The sequence below is a fragment of the Metopolophium dirhodum genome, chromosome 9 (assembly GCF_019925205.1).
Source record: "Metopolophium dirhodum isolate CAU chromosome 9, ASM1992520v1, whole genome shotgun sequence".
NCBI classification, from domain to species: domain Eukaryota; kingdom Metazoa; phylum Arthropoda; class Insecta; order Hemiptera; family Aphididae; genus Metopolophium; species Metopolophium dirhodum.
In genome coordinates, this window is record NC_083568.1 from 26280015 (window position 1) to 26301733 (window position 21719).

Below are 21719 nucleotides of genomic sequence, written 5' to 3' on the forward strand. Positions count from 1 at the left end.
AAATGCACATTAATAACAAAAAAAAATAACAGTTAATAGAAAACAATTGTCGCATATAATAATATATGAACACTGTAATAAGTTATAATAGTATAATAAGCAATTGTGTACTGGTTTACAGTAGAAGTTTACTATAATACCTATATATATATACTGATAAAAATATATATTATGTATTATATAACTTATTGAATATTATCGTTTATAGATGGCGTGTCCTATTAGCTATTATATTGTATACTATTTTACAGGTGGAGAACATATAAGCAAACTGCAAACAATAACCCTGTGGACTATACCACAGTAAAATAGTGAATCGTATAGTCACACACGCATATTCAGAGAATATTTACTATTTAAATATGCAAATAATAGATTTACAGGAACACAATTAATGGTACTATATTATGTGAATAGTATTATTAAAACCATTTTATTTTAAATATTTTCACGCTTGCGTCCAAAGGTAACATATGCAGTGCAATAAGAAGTATACATTTAACTATAGCTTAGACAGAAAAACAAAAAAGAAATATAGTAGGTAGGTATATCTAAAACATTATGTAAGTACCTAGTAAAATATGAATTAAATATTCAAATTTGAAATACTTAGTGAACCGATACAAATCAAAAACAAATAATTGTGAGTACTAAAATTTGATTTTACATAATTTATTAATTTGAAATTATATAATACAGGTACAAGATTAACATAATAAATTTGATATATGTACCTGCTTACCTACATAGGTATGTTGTGAATATAAAATGGAGAACATAATATTATAGTTGTAGCTTTATATTATAATAAGATAAATACATGTGTAGCTATTGCTAACTGGATAGTAACTAGTAAGACAGGCCATAACTAACTTATCTGCCTTTAACATATTATGATTTATTAATGATGCACTTTATTGGTAAAATGCTGAAACATGTTCTGAACCGTTCAAGTAGAATAATTTAAAATACAAACCAAATATTAAATAAACCTTAAATACATAATACACGTAAAGCTACAAAAAATATAAATGGTGCTCTTAAATTTGGACATTTAAATAAGTTGGTCAAAATCTGACATCATTGTATATTTTTATAGCAAAATTAAAGATTAAGACAGTTATTTTCAAGGAAAAAAACATTACACAAGGTCCTTCATTCCCCCTTCCATAAAGTTCCGTAAATCATCGTTTAGTAAAAATTTAATTTTGCTTTAAAATACAGTTCTATTGTTTGGATATGATTATATTATTACATAACTATTAATATATTATACATAAATAATATATTAAATACAATAATTTAAGTATTACGTTTAAATACTATAGTTATAATGATGTATTATAATACATAATATAATATTATAATCAACTCCTTGCAGGCCGTACTGTATATTTAAAGATAATTTCGTTTTCCCTCAGTTGTAATCCCTTTAATTATTTTTTGTTTTTCACTTCTAAATCGTAGTGTCCTTGCTCCAATTACATAGAAAAAGTCACATTATAAATATATATTTATCATAATAAATATGACGATTATACACGTTTTAATAATCTTATGACATTATATTGTAACATTGTCTGTTAAAATTATCACTATGTTAGTAAATTATTATGACTGTATACGATTGTGAAGTAAATTATAAGTACCTACTTTAGATTATATAGGAACTGATTACAAGGTTTGAACTCTTAATGTTATTACTTATTATATTTGATTTTAACAATTATAATAACACAGAAAAATATTATTTACATTTAAAAATTTTAATTATCGAAAATAAGTTATGTTAATAGTATTAAATAGTTTGAGAAATTAACCAGTTGAAATTTATTCATATTATATTATATCCATTGCAGTTTTGTACACAGGAATTTAATGTGGGGGGGGGGGGTTATCATAATTGTTACATATTATATAATAAATAGGTACATTTATATACTTTTCATGTTGTAAGGGGGCTTTGAATACTTTACCCCCCTCCCCCATGTCTACGACCCTGAATATATCTGAAATTAGAATTATAAAATTGATTATGACTAAAAAGCATTTTTCGTTTTCATGTGTATCTATACCTGCAGGCTACCTATAAATGCATGTCGTTTTACTCGTTTAGTATTTTTACATAAGTATTATTGAAGTGCATGCATTTTTTATAATATTGTTATTAATTTTTCAGTACCTATGATTATCACAAACCACAATTACACTTTGATGGATTAATTGAATATTGTATATATAACATATATTGTACCTAGCTCTTAATGTTATAAAATAATCATTAATTTGTGTTACACTAAGTCGATGTATCTAAATATTCAATTTTGATATAGTTTTATTGCAATTATTTATATATTTAATTTTAAAGGACAAAATTAATACTCGTTTTTTACCGAAAAAAATATTTCTTGCAATGTCTTAGCTTCTACAGTTTTTAGGCAAGTATTTTCTTACACTTGAAACACAATTGAATAAAAAAATGTATTAAAATGTTACTTTGGTGTTCGGTATACCTGCCTTTGTAATTTAATAATTTAACAATATATTTGTAATTAACAATATAACAGCTGCAGTCTGCTATAACTCTAAATTGTAAATTTAGGGACATAATATATATATAGTGACATATTATGGTAGTATTTTACATATATGTACATTGTATTACTTGTATACAAATGGGGAAACAAATGGGGAATGGCAATCTAATCGAACAGGTTTTATATAAAATACTATAACAATGTCAATTTAATGCATTCAATAGGTAATAACACAGATGTCGCAAAAATGTTTAATTTTCTTTAATAATTCATAATAGTTTAATCATACAAAGTATGTAATCTATACGTATTTGTCAACATTTAGAATAATATGCGATAGATTAACGGAATAGAAAATAATATTATAAAGATTTTCATTTTAATAATAATAATTTATATTGTTGTAACTAGCTATTAAATAGCTATTTATACGAATATTTAGGTACATACCTGTAAGTTTATAATTTTTAAGCAATAATAATATAAATAGTGTATTTGAAAGACGATTCTGAAGAGAACCATGTTAGCAGCTGACAGGCTTGCTTTTATTCAACATTTTTATTACAGAATGGAAGGATTTCTTTTTGGCTATAGAAACTAAAATAAGAAATTCAGAAAAATTCATTTTTAAAGCAACCATTTTGACTAGGATTTTGATCTTTAAAAACGTACTTTTTTTTTTAGAGAGAATTCCTTTCTCCTCTAAATCTATTATCAGAAAAAGTAAATAAGATAAAAAACTAACAGTAAAACCTTTATACGGCAGTACGCATGTCAGTATGTAATATTACTAGACTTAACATTTGCTATTGTCCCCAAATGCTTAGAGTTCTCTGTATTAGAATTTTTTATGATTTCCGCAGCAGCAGTATATATTATGATATAGTGTATACCTATATATGAGTAAATTACTAAATTAAATAACTTTTAAAGGATGTGCATTTAATGATAAAAAAAATATACTCTTTTTAATTAAAAAAAAACCCCCATAGCTTTTTAAGTCTGTTCAGAGTAATAACTTTTAATATATTGTAGGTAATCACATCAATACATATTAAGTATCTAGATATTATTCTGGTATCAAAATTAATTTAATAATTAAAACATTTTTGTTTCACGAATCACTATTATTTTCAAGTATACCTAATCACACTTAATTAATCAATATCAAAAAAATTACATGTTGTAGAATAAATAAAAAAAAGATTAGTCATTATATTATTCCTAATCAAAGCGTAAGCCATTTAATAATATTATTGTAATTTGTAGTAGTAAATATTTGTTGAATTATTGATATTGAGGGATTTAATATATATTTTTTAATATTTTAATTGATAAGTTAGACGGATGTAGATACTATAGTGTAGATAATTAATGTCAACCATTAAAATAATGTTATAATATCATAAATTCATAAACGATTAAATATAGTAACCTATTATAATTATTTTGATACGAGTTAATTATTTTTGAAAAAGTATATTATTTAACAATGTAATAAAGTATATTTTTTCTGGTGTTCCTTGAAAGGTACCTAATTATTTTGATTAGGCATTTTGTTTTCCAATATGATTTTTTTTTATTTGATATAATTTTTCATTTGACATTTTATGTCAAATCTCAATGTGTAAATGTAAAAACGTATATATTCTCACATTGGTACCTAAGCAATGAGTTGTAATTATGATACTAGGAGTCTAAATAATTGAATCATAGCCAATGAATTAGTCATAAAATTTAATTTACCCTTGAGTGTATATACAAATTAAGAACACACTGTATAGAGTACAATATTCGAAAACACAAGTCTATACTGTAACAAACCTCAAAACAAACCTTTATATAGATTTTGTTTTGAAGGACACAAAGTACTGTGTTTACATATTATTGTTGTCGTTGTTTATCCTATTCTGTGAATGTAAATGAATGACGAATGTACCTACTACAATTATTTACAAGTGCATAAAACACACTAAAAAAAAAGGCTAATAATTCAACTTGTATGAAAAAAACGCCAGTTATAACACACAAATGAAAAATAATATTGCTGACGTTAAATCTTTTTACAAATAATAATTTGTATTTTGTACATATTATATTTTCGTTTTTTTTTTCGTTTAGATCTAATTTTAGTTTTTAAATTATTATTTCAATTTCTAACAATCATCAACGTGTATGCGTATTACTACTATTACTACTAAATACTAAAACAATGTTACTTAATAAATAATAATATTTTTAAAATAAATAGGGCGTAAGAAAAGTAATGTAAACTAATGTTTTGCTCACATTGTTAAGTCAAACTACATAACAAAACACAACTGGTATAAACAATCAGCGCATTTATACGGTATGATAATTATAATAACATAGGTTCATAATGTGGATAATAATAATATTATTATTCTAAATGTGAAATTCGTCTCATCAGTGTTGTGCACTGCGAATAATATTGATAATCATCGTATGATATTAATATTATAGTATAGGTATTTATAATACAAATTAATAACAGGTATATATTTTGGTATGTGTCTTAAGACCAAGAATTCTATGTATGTTCTCATGCAGTGGCGTATTTACAGGGGGGGGGGGGGGGGGGGTGTATATAATATGCAAATGTTTTCAGAGTCCTAACTTAAGGCCTCTAACTTTAAAGGCGGGGCTACTGGATAAAATAAAATTCCCCCCCCCCCCCCCCCCCAGAACAAAAACCCAAATACGTCAGTACGTCACTGTTCTCATAGGAAATATCGTTGAAATCAATAAATTATGGCCCTCAGCGAACCTTCCTACCTTCCTGCCTACTGGTTCCCACTATAAAAATGTAGTTCGGTAATTTTAATATTTACATAAATTATCAGTAATATTGTAAGATTGCTAAAGTTCATCTATATAAATAAAACGCAGTTTATTTTTTAATCATCCTACTTTAGAGATTGGGCATAAGCCTTTCTGAATCATAAACACCTACATATATATATAAGATCTAACATTCTAACCTAACTAAATTTTTATGTAAATTATAATACCTAATGACTGTAAGATAACTATGATAAGCTAAATAAATAACTATAGGTATAGGTATATACTACACCAGTCGTAGTGATTACTAATATTCACACGTGTTGTCTATAACCAATTATATTTGTAATAGATTTTCGTTTTTATCAGCTAGAATAGCTTCTCGGCCTGTGAGAAACATGCGTCATAACTTATAAATTATATTATTATGACACGATAACAATAAAATATGTTTAGTGAAATACCTTGTACCTATAAACCTGTATATATATATAGGTAGTCATATAGATCCGAATTCACAATGATATAGTTAGGTACCTACCTATATTATATAGTAATAAGTACAGTCGATCGACTTACCGTTTGGTGAACAGTGGTGGCAGTGGTGGCAGTGGTCGATTGACGGTCGGGCGCGAGCTGTCGGCGGGCGCGGTGATAACCGCGGTGGACGCGACATGGTCGACGGGGGCGGTGATGACTGCGCAGCCGGCAGAAGCCACGTCCACGGCGGCGGTGGCGAATGAAGGCGGCGAAGACGACGACGTCTTGTTCTTGGCAGTGGCCGCGGCCACGGCGTGGCCGGCATTTCGGCTCTCGCGCAACAACAGGTCCAGAGAGTTGCCGATCCGCCGGACGCACGTGACGTCACCGCTATTTGTCGCCTGCGCCGTGTTGGCCACAGTGGCCACCACCGCCGCCGCCGTGGTGGACGTCGCGGTCGTCTGTTGCTGTTCCTCGTTCAGCATGTACTCGCGTATCTTGTCCTTGATCAGCGACGTGACGCACACGCCGCCGTCGCCGATCGCCAGGTCACCGAGTCTCAGCCATCCGGCCGGTTCTGCCGATTCGGAAGAGGACATTTTCTGCGAAAACGAAACGAAGACCCACACATTTATAGGTACCATTTTAGACACGAACACGAATTTTAAATTGGGATGCTCTAACGACGTCGTCCTGGAACCCGCTACATTCAAAGGTTGTGTGAAATCGATATCTACCCGATTTCATTTTTTTACACGATTTTTTATGTATGTACACTTTTTTAAAATAAAAAATAACAAATGGATACAAATTTGGTACAAAAGTACGAATTTGGTCGGATGTAGAAATGATAACATTACGGCATATGCGCGGGTGCCAGGAAGACTCATGACGTGACAAATAGTAGGTAATGACGCAAATAGAAAATATTTTTTCCAAAATAATAAATCACTGATTAGTGAGAGGGGCTTTTTATAATTTAATCATTAAAAGAAATTCAAATATCAATATGCAATCATATCTACTGAACACACATCGTAATCATTGTCGTATATTATTAGAAAAACTAAAAACTAACAATTATGATTTTTACAATTATTGTATACAGATGATAATTCGTTTTATACATTGATATACAAATTGATTTTATATAAGCCAGACAATTTAATATTTGTATAGAGTCTATACTGTAGACTATATTATAATGTGAAGACGCCCATCACATATTATATTTGTTAAAATATGTATTAAATATTTATCAAAATAAATATTGATTTATAATATAACAATTACAATAATAAAATATTAAAATATAATAATTATTACATATAAATATAACAAAAACATTTGTACCATAATTAAGCGTTAATATTATATTGATTAATTAGGTAAACTACTTACTAACTTACTTCTAAATTATAACTAATGAAAAATAAATTTTAAAATTTAAATTAATTCCAGTTAGGTACCTATCATAAAATCCAAATTCAATTATTTTAAACAGTTAAAGTCTATTATATTGTTTACTATACGTAGGTATCTGAGGAAGTTATTGACGTGGTATCGGTTTATTAGTAATACATTTGTGTAATTCAAATTTTAAATTAGGTAAGGTTTAAAATGTTTGTTATAAACTATAATATAAAGCTGCGATTCTGAGCTGACAATTTTACACTCCCCTAATAAGGTCAAAGCTCAATTAAATAATGGATACAACAGATATTATATTGTATTGTTAAGTTATAATTTATAATTGGTTATATCATATATGTATATGCAATATAAATTATAATATGGAATTTCGTAATAGGATATTTGTGTTTGTGACATGTTCATTTATAAATGGGTTTAAGATATACATTGAATGCCTAAATCGGCTAAATCAAATACAGACATTCAATATTTTGTCAATAGTATTGTGTTTTGTATAAAGTAAAATATTATGAAATAAGTAGTTTAATGAAAACAATTAGATCAGATTCAATCAAATACCAAATCTGTAGTGTCTCATAAAATATAGGAATATATATATATATTATTAAGAATTACGGTATAAATACAATAACTACTATTATATAATAATTTAAGCTAATCAACTGTTTACTTTTTGTTATATTTGTCCAATTGTCCTATAAGAACAAAAAAAATTAAATCGTACGAAATATATTGAGGTTACAGTAAACAAATTCTCCACATATATTTATGTATATATAATTGCTTGTTATTATTGTAAACGATAACGAAAAAAATGTATAACAATTTAAATATGTCACAAATATACAATAAATGTATTATAATATTTTACACAAATTAATACTTCAAAATATTACTAACTTAATTATTTCTATCATAATAAATGTTAGTTAATATTAATAATAAATGCATATGTTTACTTTGTATTTAATCAAAAAAAAAATAATAATAAAGTAAACATTCAATAATCTATCCCTAGGTACTTACTTCAGACTAAAACAAGTACACATTGCAGAATTCATTAAATCATAAAGGTCAAGTAGTAAATCAGCGTTAAATTGTAATTATTACAACAAAGTCGTATCGTATTGTTTATTTTGTTATATTGGTAAATAAAAAGTATTCTGTATCGGTAGTTTGAATAAATTAATAATGATTTTTGCAGATACCAAGTATAAGAAAACAAAAATATAAAATACATATTATTATACATTGCAGTTTTCATATTAATTAGATTTAGGTCATTCAACGGTTTTCAAATCTCTATAATATAACTCATAAATAACATAATATACATTAATATGACAATAACTAGTCAGTTGAAAGTAGATCGAATGGTTTTAAAATTATTTGATAAATTATTTAGCATAACTTAAATAAGGCAAACTTGAAATCCTGTAATTTGGGCTATGGTAGTATTAGCATGTATTAGCACTGAAATCCATTAAAAAAAAAAGTATATACCAACGTCATAGTTATAAGATCGATATAAATGAATAAAAACTAATAATATTATTGTAAGAAAAAAAATATGATAAAATTATTAAAATTAAGTGAAACATAATGTATTTTTTATTGCACACATTAGTTTTTTTTCTATAAATGTTAAGAAATAACAATTTATTTGATGGGTCAAAAACCGTAAAAATTTAATACAAGGCTCTTGATATACTTTCACAATAGCAGTTCAAAAATATCAAAAATACATAAGCACAATTTTTTTTATAAATATTTAAAGTTTGATATTTGTCAAAATTTATCAAATTTAAAATTTAAAAATGATTTTGTAGTTAAAAATTTATAAAATGTTAACTTTTATAGCTAAGGATTGAAGATTTAAAACAAGGTTTCTCGTAAGTAAGTTATTCTGTAACCAAACAATTTCAAAAATATAAAAACAGATTTTTTTAAAAATTATTTTATGTTTAAATTTGGACAAAATTACATATTAAATAACCAAGAATAACGATTTTAGTTATTTTGTTGTAATTTTATAATATTAATTCAACTTACCAGCTACTGTGTTAAAAATAACTTATTAATAAGTAGGTAATAACAATAATAATTTAATTACCCACTGACAAACTGTCTCCGCTCAGAATTGTTTTTCGTATAGATAAATATGATATTATATCATTGAATTCAAATTTAACACCATCCATTACAGTGAAACACTAGTAACCTAGTGTACAGCAGAGCGACACCCACTTACACGGTTTTTTTTTTTCCTTGGGACTTAGTATTATTATTGCAATAACAAATAAGCTATAAATGGTTCGTGTGATTTTAATAATACATTAAATTAATTTGAAATAATTGTAATAAGATATAATATGTATTTGTCAGAATTATAATTATACCGTAATAGGTACACCAATTATAATGTAGCTATTTTGTGAGGTATTAGTGGGTTAATAAATATTTAACCTACGACGGATGTGAAAATAGATACAGTAAAACGGCTTTTTCGTATACTTTCGGCCATTATAATATAAGCGTACTACCTACTTTAGTAAGTAGTTGTAGTATAGGTATTGATTATATCAATTTAGTTTAGTTTGAAGTTTATTTTAGAGACTCAATTATATTTTTGGGTTCCACGTGTTTTTTAAATCGGTTTACTAGTTGTCTAAAATAAAAACTGCTTTGAATAAAATAAATATCGATAAAAATATATGTAATGTGTTTGACTGCAGTTTGAGATATGTCCACCAATTTGAACGTTGAACTACGTCTTATCTTTTGTGAATTTCGAAAGAAAGAAATTTCACAAAGCAAATGTTTACATAATATTACCTCCACACTGCAGTTGACTGCCAACGACACGGGTGTATTCTGCGGTTTTTTAGGTCTCGTCGTCGAAATTATACTCGGTCGTTTCTCCCTCTCTCGGGCCCTGTGTTCCCGAGATCGTTCTGTACTCGTCCGAGCTGGGTTTTTCTGCTGTCCGGCTGCCTTAGCTTTCTCCTTTTGACGCTTTCGAAAGTTTTTTGCCCGTTCCGCGTTAGTTAGCTTTGGCATATTTTTCAATATTTTAATGGACAGTTGAGTTTGAAAATTAGATTTTTTTCTATGTTATATTTAACTTGTCTTCAAGTTAACGCTTCAACTGTTCCCATGACATCCAAGTTCCTCGAAGCCGGTCATTATTGTAATTTTACCTAGCAACCAACGTTACAGAAAATTGTTGCAATTTTTCAAATTTATATCCATAAAACATCAAAACAAGACGAAGTTCGACGTCAAAATCTTAATATTAATTATCCAATAGGTACATTTAAATTTTAACTAAAATTTAGAGTTCTTTTTTTTCGTGATCTAACTTTGCTGGAATTGATGTAACAGATGCAGATAAAAGATTTTTAACACGAATGGTATTTAAAAAATAGTATTTGTTTAACAAAACAACGCTTGGAATCTTTTCAGAGTGCAATGATTTCCAATTCAAGAATTTTAAAATACACTGGAATTTAAATAGTTTAAATTTTAGATGCAGTCTGGAAATAAAAATGCATTTTTTAATTCAATCTCTTGAGTCTTGAGCATTGTTGTACTCGTATACAAGAAGTCAAATAGCACATGTTGTTTTACAATGGAAAACTAAAATTACAGTTTCCTTGAGATTTGAATGTATGAGATCACTGATCAGAGATGTTTTATTAAAGTTAAGAGTAGATAATTTACCCATTTCAAATTATTATTACTTATATAAAGACATTATTACTTTGAAAGTATACAAAATATATACTATATACTGTATTAAAACGTACAGAGTTCTTTTTCACGGTTTTAATGATAAAAGCTCGTCTGAAATGTCAATATTTAAATAATCGTTTTAACCGTTGAACCATTGTTCGACAAAATATAATGATGATTGATGACTAAAAGACTAAATTTGCGAATCTGAGATTATTTTAAACGAATAATAGGTGTATAATCATCACTAGCCGGGGCGTGAATCTTGATAAAAAAAAAATAACCGCCAACATATCAATAATTATACCATATTTGATTGTTCTATTGACGAAAGATGCTAAAAAAAAACTCATTTTTTTAAAATTTGTATTGTCTGTCTAACAATACAATATACTCTTGGATTATCGGTATCCAAATAACTTAATTGTTTGATATGCGTCAATATACTGATATCAGTAGTTTACCTATAATTTTTTATAGTTTATAATTTATATGTTATATAATTATTTGAGTTTCTGTTTATCGTGCATCATCAACTTACACTTTGGTTATGCATACAGCATACTGATCGGGGCCGATATCAATAGTTTTCTTTGTTTAAGCCGTTTCTGTCCTTGAAATTTTATGGCGATCGGATGGTCCATATCGCCATATAGAAGCTGCCAACTGGGTACAAGTGTATTTTTTTTATGTAGATTAGACCACCGAAACGATAACAACTAACGTTGCACACCACCCATTTTTTTGTTAATATCTAAAAATATTATATATTCACTAGGTATACTTATTATATTATATAGGTAGGTACACTGAAAAAGTTATTCACAAATATTTTTCTAAAGTTTACCAAATGAGTTACTTATTCATGTTTTATACCTACGCCCACTTGTAGGTCATTATAATAGGTATCTAAATTAGACTATTTGATTTTATCCAAGCAATTTTACTGAATAAAATATATTATTTATTACACTTATGTCACAAATAATTACATATATGTAATATGGTCGTATTTATAGCATATTATACTTGATGAAATGTTTTCATAGAGGCCTGTTAGGTGAAGGTATATTATTTACTATAATATAATTTTAAAGGACATTTACATCTTTGAACTGTGGAATTCATCATCAAAATATTTTGTCGACTTATCACTGTTCAAAGGTTGTAAACCTACATTCGTGTATACCTACATTAATATTATTAGAATATATTTGCAATATAATATTTTATAAATATATATATCATGCTCATGCATACATATTTAATATGTATAATTGTACTCAGGAGAATATTATTAGTACCTGCCTATCTTTATTTAATAGAAACGTAAAGATAATTAAAACACTCGAGCAATTAAAACGGTACCTATAGTTAATAGTATACCTTATTAAAAATAAGTAATGTTTTTGTTTGGTAGGTTACATTTTACGAGGACATTTTTAGTATCTATATATATACCGTGTCTGCAGGATATAATATATTATATATGTACCTGAGTGTAGACCATTGTGTTATTTCAAAAAAATATGAATTGTTAGTAGAGATTATTACATAATATTATTAACGAGTTAGTAAAAATACATTATTAAATGTTTACCTAGCAAAAAGCTCGTTTCCTCTGTAATTGTTTAAAAATATTTTATCGAATTTCCCATAGAAAAAAATTGGGGAAGTCACACTGCAGTATATCTAGTAAGTCTCAAATGTACTTCTTCATAGAATGTTCACCAGGTCACCTTTTGTATACGACTAACGGTTTTAAGCGTAGGCCTATATTTCTTAGTACCTATAGGTAATTTATTATACATTTATATTGCTATTACTCGCTATTAGTATTTTTTTCCTTTTAGTAATACAGTTGGTTCAACTAATTTTTGCAAAAAAAAAAATCGCATAGGTATACTATGTTAGGTATAATATAGGTAATAATGATTACAATATTATTGTATATAATATGACTGGCATTGACTAACTTATAAATCAATACTGATGAACTTATTGTAGTTAATTGAAGAAATGGTGTGGATATAGGTTCGTGGCTAAGAAATTAATCTAAACATTTTGAAAATTTAATTCTTTAAGTACAGTAAATTACATTGGTGATAAATGTCACGTCTCAATGAATAGTAATATAGTAAACAATATCTAATTTAGTATTTATTTTTCGTTTAAATCTAACATTTTTTTCAAAATTTAAACTTCAATCACTTATAAAATATGTTGGTTTGTGGCTTTATGCTGAACTTCTTTTTTTTAATTAAAAAACAATTTTGAGAACCTTTTTTCATTTTATGCATAAGGTAAATTATAAATGTGACCAATTTTTAAAAACAAAATAATTTACATATTTTCGTGATTTTGTTAAATTTTGTAAAATAAAAAAAAAAATTTTAAAAACACACTTTTCCATAAAAACATTTAAAAAAAAATTTTAAAAATTGCACTAAAAAGACAAAAATAATTCTCTGTACTTAAAAATAATGAAAAATTTATTGATGAAAAATTTAAAAGTGTGTGGTGCTCATACACTTGACATATATTCCCAGTCACTATCTTATAAACATGATTGAACAAAGAAGTGTATGTGAGACTTAGCTCGGCTTTTAATGTTTTGTATGATGCACCACACACTTTTAAATTTTTCATCAATAAATTTTTCATTATTTTTAAGTACAGAGAATTATTTTTGTCTTTTTAGTGCAATTTTTAAAATTTTTTTTTAAATGTTTTTATGGAAAAGTGTGTTTTTAAAATTTTTTTTTTTATTTTTTATTTTCTACTTTTTAGTTGAAAGTAAATATTTTTATTAAACGTTTAAGAAATATGTTATCCGGTGTTTTCGGTACCTATATCAGAATACCGGTATAATGTTATTTGGTAATAATTACCGTTGTTACCATAGATATTATAATAATGGATAGGACACGCCTATACTTGCTTCGTAAGAGGTTGCGGTTTTTTTTGGGGAAGAGAGAAAGTTCAATATCTGCGAGAGATATTACGGCGACGTCGTGGGGACAATCCTTTTTTTTTTTTTTGGTCCATGTCCCAAAATGACAACGGATTATTGTATTGTCATCCAAGACCAAGGTCTATACCAATTTTCAGAATTTTTCATCTTCAAAAAGTGCCTCAAATCGAGCGCGCAAGATTTGATCACAGACAGACGTGAAACCAAACTTAAGAAAAGTGTTAAAAAGGTGTAGGTTTTTACCGAATACTTTTATTTTAGTTTTAATCGAAACCAAAATAAAACCAACTAAATAACTTTTAACAATAAATCAGTTAATTTTGTTCGGATCATATTATAATGTATTTAGTTTTTTATATATCTTTTTGTGTGAGATAAAAATAATCAATTTGTTATATTTAAATGTCAAAGGTATATATTGTGAAGGTCAATGTTTGACAAACATAATCATTACTACAAACCAGTAAAATATAATCATCATAATTTATATAGATATATTCACATACAGTATACATTATGTAAGTACAATGTACAAAACAATTATATAAATAAATATATTTTTTATCAAAATCTCTAATTTTTTTAATATTATATGTACTATTCATTTACATTGCATACTTACTTTTATGTTTCAAAAATTTAGATATAATTATAAAAAAACGGAAAATTAAAACTAGTTTTGTTTTTAATAAGTAAAGTGTTTTATTAAGTATCTGAATTAAAAGTTAAAAAGTAATTTAGGTACAGTAAATATAACAACACTCTCATCAACTCTAAAATTATATTAAAAAATTTCAAACATACTTGGAATATATCTTACATCTATACAAAAAAAAAATTCTTTTAAGACGTGTCGTTTCTGGGCCGTGCAGGCTTCTTTTTCAACTTCCCATGCTATATTAACCTCAAGTATTGTATAGGTTTATATTATTGTACTTATTATTCTATAGACTATATATTTAATTTTATATGAAAAAAAAACAAATATTTAAAATGTTAAAATTAGTTGAAAAATGAATGTCAAGGTAGTAAATTAATACCTACCTATATAAATACATCAATTTTCATATAGTAAATTTTCAAAGTTGATCTGGATAAATCAAATCTAAATAATAATAAAAATAAAATATATTTTGTTTTATATCAATTTTTTTACAGTCATAACATTTTTAAATATACATCAGAAAACTTCACTACCTAACACAATAGTTTAAGTAACTAAGTATTTTTTTTTATTTATTTAAAGCTACCAATTTGAAAATTATAAATAATTATTACACATTGTCTATTTTCTTGGTTTCCAAATATCTGCAGTATGATTTACTACAAAATATGTACCGACAAAGTTTTTAGTACGATAATGAATTGCCTCAATGTACGTAGATATACGTTTAAAGATAAAATATAGAATTACTGGTATTCTTATGTAATAAATACAAACTATTATGTATAATATACTACTTATAATTAAGACTTAAATTGATTATTGATTTACAGTAAGAATATTTGACTATTCGAAACACTTAATAGTTCATTCGTCAATCATGGTAGGAGCGGGCACCTAAATAATTGGGAAATTTTAACAGCTCAGCTTACACCAAGATAATATTTATTTAACCGATTTTTTTATAACTGTTGACTGCAATTGACCTTCAATATAAATGGGATTTAAAGCGTTTAATATAATAAATATATTTTTAATTAATCTATACTAGGATGTTTGCATGTTATCAAACTATACATAAAATAATTTAAGATATATGTATGTATAGAAGAAAATCTGGCTTGGTAGAAATAAATTAAAACCAAATACTAACTGTTGTGTTTTATTTAAAATGAAAATATTCTTTGTCAGATCGGTAACAATCGGTAACATTACTCTGATAGGTTTTTGCATAATTACAGATGTATTTATCTGTAATCATAGGCTGATATTCTGGGAAAAGATATTTTATAATGCCTGAAATATATTTGTAATTATAATATATAGAAATATGGCCTACCATTAATATTATTATTAAAAAATAATATTATTCAATATGATACAGTGATACAGTGCTACAGTATCCTTATTCCTTAAGAATATAAATTTAGTTCCATACGACCATATCATAATAAACCATATTATATTTTAGTTTCTAGTCGTTTTTTAATGCGTCATGTAAATTTAAGAGGCATCAAACGTATTTTGGTACCTACACAAAGATATAACACAAAAAGCAATAATAACTATAATGCTTAAAATATTGCATAAAAGATTAAAAGACCTGTGTAATAACGTATAAATAAGAGAATATTAAAACAAATCTTGTAAGTTATAATAAAGTTGTGTTAAAGGTACTCAGGACTTCGGTATTGAGAGGTAGTTGACTGGTGCGCATCTACTGACAAAAAAGGCGTGTCGGTATGGCGACCAGAAAGCGGCAGCGGTGACTTATCAAAGGGTTTTGCGCTTCTATGAAATAGTTTTCTTTTCGGTGGCAAGACCTTTTTCGGTCATCTCTTTTCTCTGGTAGTCTGGTGGCATGCAAGAAATTCACTTGTCTTCGTAACAGGATGTAACGGATCGTCCTTTCTATCAGCGAAAAGTATTTATATTAGGGATGCCTGTTTTCTGCATGTGACAATCTGGCCGTTATTTATAAATCTATTGTTTTTATGATTACTTTTTACAATGATGTATGATTATATTATCATTACACAGAATTTTATAGATCTAAATAAACTAATATTTTAAAAAGTTAACTAATCAAAGACTATATCTCGCATATTTTAAAACTTAATACAATATAAATGTGAATAGTTAATTCTTTACAGATATTTTAACCAAATATTTTATACTGCGATCAATCGAAGAAAAATATTATTAAATAAATCAATATAATTTACCATATCTTATGAAATGTCTAAAGAATAATGTACCGTTGGTTATTTTAAAACCATTCTGAGTAGTTTATGTCAATAAAAAATATGTGAATGTTTCAGAAACTTATTCCATTGTAGATGATTTAAGTAGACCAAGAATGTAATATTTGTCTAAACTCTAAACCAATAATAAGATATGAAAATAAACCTTATTTTTTTCAATAATATATATTTATTTATTATTCAAGAAGAATGGGAAGTTGGAACCACTGAAAAAGTTCGTAATAAATATATTATTTACAAACAGTTTGAAAAGTTTTAACTTTTTCATTCAACTACCTGAGGTGAGACATAATACAAAAAATTGAACAATGTTGACAACATTATAATATTAAACGAGTGTAAAATATATAGTTTATATTTCTAACTATAGTACGATACAACATAAACTATTTTGAAATGACAAAAAAAATGTTTAAAATATTTGTTATTAAAATTCATACGCTATCTGATATAATTACATTTTATTGAAATATTTTGAGAGACAAATACTATTCTTCAAATGGAATGAACAGGTAATTATTAGAGAATCTCTAACCTACGCAATAATCCTCGCAACGACACTAATGAAATCGGAGATTTCAACGAGTCTTTTACTTGAGGTCAAAAACAGTTCAGTTTTTGATAGGTCCGTGGTTAGCACATGCCTAATTTATAACTTTAGACTTATGAGTTCTGAGATATTAAACGTGAGTCACTATCATTCTATAAATAGTCAATAGGTGTAAAGCTAAAATAATATATTAATATGGTATCCGTGCCGCGTTCACTTAAGAGGTATTTGGGGGATAATATTATGAATTATGATACCTCCCTTTCACTATAATATCGTTTAATTTGTTTTTGATTTTAGAAACTTATATTATCACTAATCTGGCTCATTAATAATTCATCCAAAGTGGAAAAATATGTGAATTAAATCTATAAATATAAACCTATTTTGTCTTATCACTTGAAGATAATATACCTATATAGATACCCATGATTGTATTATTAGTATATTATATATTATAATAATATTTATAGACATAAATGGGGAAGTTTTACAAATCTGTAGGGGGTTTTATCACTAACAAAAAAATGTCATTAATATGTAGGCCGGTATTTAAATTTAAAATTTATACATTGTTACTATTGCATACAAACCCCCCTAAAATATTATTTACTAGGAACTCATGCATTATAAATTATATTGCAAGTACACATAATATGGTTTGCTTTTATAATAAATATAGGCATGTACGAGATTACATAATATTTAAATTTCATGATGACACCTCCCTTGAACAATTATGAACACGCCATTTTTGAGTTGTAAAATATTCAAAGGTGCGCATCAACTAGTTAAAAAGTTAATTTTTTTTAAAACTTTTGAACCTAACTTGTTTGTTAATTTCCCAATTGACTAGTAAAATCATCTACTGTAACAACTTGGCTTTTTCTAGTTAATTTGAAGAATAATACGCTAAGTTAAAATCATGTTTATACCTGTACCTTTAGTTAAAACTAATTGATTATTACATTATTGTTTTGTTTAATCTCGCTATACACGATGATTTAAAATAGGTACAATAATAACTAAATAAATATTGCTTGATAGATTTACTGCTATACTGTTATTTTAGTCAACAGAAACGTGCAATTTCCTAAACTACTACAGCTAGTGTGCAGTAATAAAAAGGGATAGTATAGGATGCATTTTTAACAAATTATTAAGTTATAATTTTAAAAAAAAGTAGGTCAGCGCATTTCGGTGGTGGATGTTTGTCTTTCGTCCCTTCGGGTCTCGGACAGGATAGTGTAATTTTACTGTATTCGATTTGAATGCAATGATTGCATTCGATAAAAAACGATTCTGAGCGGACAAGGGAATCTTTTTTATTTAATTTTATACGTTTCTATGGTGATAAACAAAGCGTTTTAAGAACAGCTAAAGAACGATTTATATAAATAGGTAATTTATATAATTATAATTTATAATTAGGAAATATCAAAAAAATGAAAAAAAATATAAATGAAAAAGCTCATAATTTGCTTAAATGTTTTGAAAATTTTACCATGTCTAGGTAAGGCTAATAATAAGTAAACAACCCAAATTTCAAGTTTTTACGAATGTTTTTAACCGAATTACAACAAAAAAACTACCAAAATTAAAATGTCTATAAATAGCTCAAAAATGGCTAAAATTTTCTGAACTTTAAACCGTAAGGAACAAAATTCAAAATGCAACATAAAATATCTTTTGTCATTTTTCCTTTGAAGCAATATTTCTGGTAGAAAACGTCGTCCGTAATTATTTAATATTATTAAATTATTAAATCGTACGTTTTTTCTCCTTCGACCGCTTTTATTTCGGGTAGCGTTTCGAAAATCGGAAAATGTCCTCGTTTAAGTACCAGCTCAAGAACATTACCTTTCAGAAAAGATGCTATACTTGATGCTTTTGAGCAAGTTTAGAGGGAGAAAAAGTGTTTACAGAATACAAAAGAAAAAGAAATAATCATCATTGTAAAACCATTACATTCCTCGCTCCGCTCAGAATCTAAAAAACGTTAAATCCAACAATCATTATACCTACGTATGGCCCATGCATGATAATCATATAAAACAATCTCAACCAAGTCAAGTTGGTATATTTATCTATACGTATACCTATTATAACTTTAAACTTTTAGAGTTAAATATATTGTTTGTCAGTTATTAACTACTATAGCTAATAACGTCATATACGACGTCATATACGACGACTTAACTTGTTGATACAAACTCGAGTTAATTTGTTTACGTTAACATGCCCACCTTTGAATATTATAATATATTGCCATGGCGGGCAACAGTTAATCTATAATATTATATTGTGCATACCAGGCAAAATTAATAATATTTTATAACACAAGTCGTAGATATAGGTACCTATTTATCTATCTGATATATTATTACTCGGGAAAACGTTTGCCGTTGACGTGCCGACGATAAGTTTAATAATATCTGCAGTGATCAGTGCCGGTATAATAACGATAATAATAATATATTGTTATTACAACAATATTATTTTAGTGCCAGGACGGGTGTGTAGGCGCGCACTGTAGCCGTAGAGTAGGCGTCGACGTCGACGGATCAGATGAATATCGCCGGAACGCGTGGCCCGTATGCAAACACTCGGCCGGCGATGCGAGTGAGGAAGCCGTCGCCGGAGTGACGGCCACGGCGGGATCGATCGGCCAGACGAATAAAATACAAAAAACGTAATATTATTATTATAATAATATCGTGTCGACGACACGGGCAGGCAGCATAATATAATAACGGTCGATCGGGCGTTGGTGCGACGATATTAATATTATAATAATGATGCGGCCGAAAGCTCTGATAAGTTCGAATACGAATACGTTCGTGGCGATAATCTCATATTATAGCTACCTGACATCGATACCGAAGACACTCACTCATCGCGACCATCATATTGTTATACGTCATAACAATTTCAATAGATTATTAGGTACATTATTATGACATCGTCGTCTTAACATACTATCATTATATTATAACGTGTGCAGGTACTCACCCCGTGGTCCTCGAGATCGAGTCGCTGCGTCAGAGGTGCAGTCGCTGTAACGTCGGGTGATGCGACGTCCGTGAACGACCGGTGATGACGGTGAAACGCGCGCTTCGACGGACCGGACGTCCCGGCAGGGTCACGGGGAATCAACGAACGGGCGCGTGCGGCCGCCGCGCGCCGGTGGCCGGGCGCGACCCTATAAATATATACGGACGAACAACCACCGCTTCGGCAGCGGTGCACACTGTCAAGGACGGCCGTCGGCCAATCGCGGCCCGTCCTTTGCCGTACGTGCCCACCACCGCTTCGCCTCTTATAACCTTGCGCCGGCGATGGGTGGCGGTGATGGGCGGCAGTGGCGGCGGCGGCGATCGATGCGAAGCGGACAGGCGCCGTACGGCCCTAGGTCTTCGCGGACGCCGCGTCGCCGTCCGACCGCTTTGGTTGGCCCACAGATGTCGCCGCGAGTTGGTTTTTCGGGCGAGTGCCATCTATAACATTATGTTTACCAGCACTTCGGACTTTTACGCCGCAATTTTCGGACCTCGGCACCGCCGCCGGGGTGGGAAAAGGTGCAATGTCGTTTTCCGTGCTATACACAACGGATGAAGCAAATTTTGTTTTATCTGTGAAAAGGTTTTTTGACATTTTTATCCAATGTTAAAACATACATTTTTAAACGGGTTAAACTCATCCACGAGAAGCGATGGTATTCCACCTATACGTTATTAGTGATGCAACTAATAGTATCGGAACTTTATGTGCTAAAAAGAACTCAAATATGCGCATACATATGCGTTAAAAACATCATAATATCCGCGGTATAATATGCAGTTAAAATTTGGAAAATATGCAAAAATATTATGCAATTTACTGAAGAAAATATATTATGTATATAATGTACAAGATGGCGCTTTTATAAAAACAATTTTAACATTCGATACAATTTTATCGATAACAATAAAATTGTCCATACACCTATTTAGTATTCCTAATAAAAATAATAATTTTTGAGTATAAAGGACTATAACCGATTTTCCATTCTTAACCATACCTATATACCGGGACCGCATCCGATAGAATTACAAGGGAACATTTCAAAAATAGCCGTTGATGAATTAATTAATTGGTTGTCATATATCTAATATTTTTTTGTTAAACTATAAATTAAAAAAGAAATAAATTGTTTTTGTTAAATACATGAAATATAAATATATAAACCTAAAATATGTGAATTCGTACAAAATATAACAAAATATGCAAAATTACG

The 21719-nt window shown here is 28.3% G+C and overlaps 1 protein-coding gene across 3 annotated transcripts in view; it reads right to left on the reverse strand.

The window, feature by feature from the left end:
• Nucleotides 1–20682, reverse strand: part of LOC132951757 (uncharacterized) — a 36233-nt gene extending 15551 nt beyond the window's left edge. For 2 of the 3 annotated variants that reach the window (XM_061023691.1, XM_061023690.1), the window contains exons 1-2: nucleotides 10092–10408; nucleotides 5922–6424 (exon numbers count right to left, since the gene is read on the reverse strand). In XM_061023691.1, coding sequence (XP_060879674.1) covers nucleotides 5922–6424; nucleotides 10092–10316 — 728 coding nt within the window. In that variant the 5' untranslated portion in view covers nucleotides 10317–10408. Of the gene's footprint in view, nucleotides 1–5921; nucleotides 6425–10091; nucleotides 10409–20455 lie in introns of those variants that run through there. The other variant, XM_061023692.1, reaches the window with a different exon arrangement.
• Nucleotides 20683–21719: the final 1037 nt, after the last annotated feature.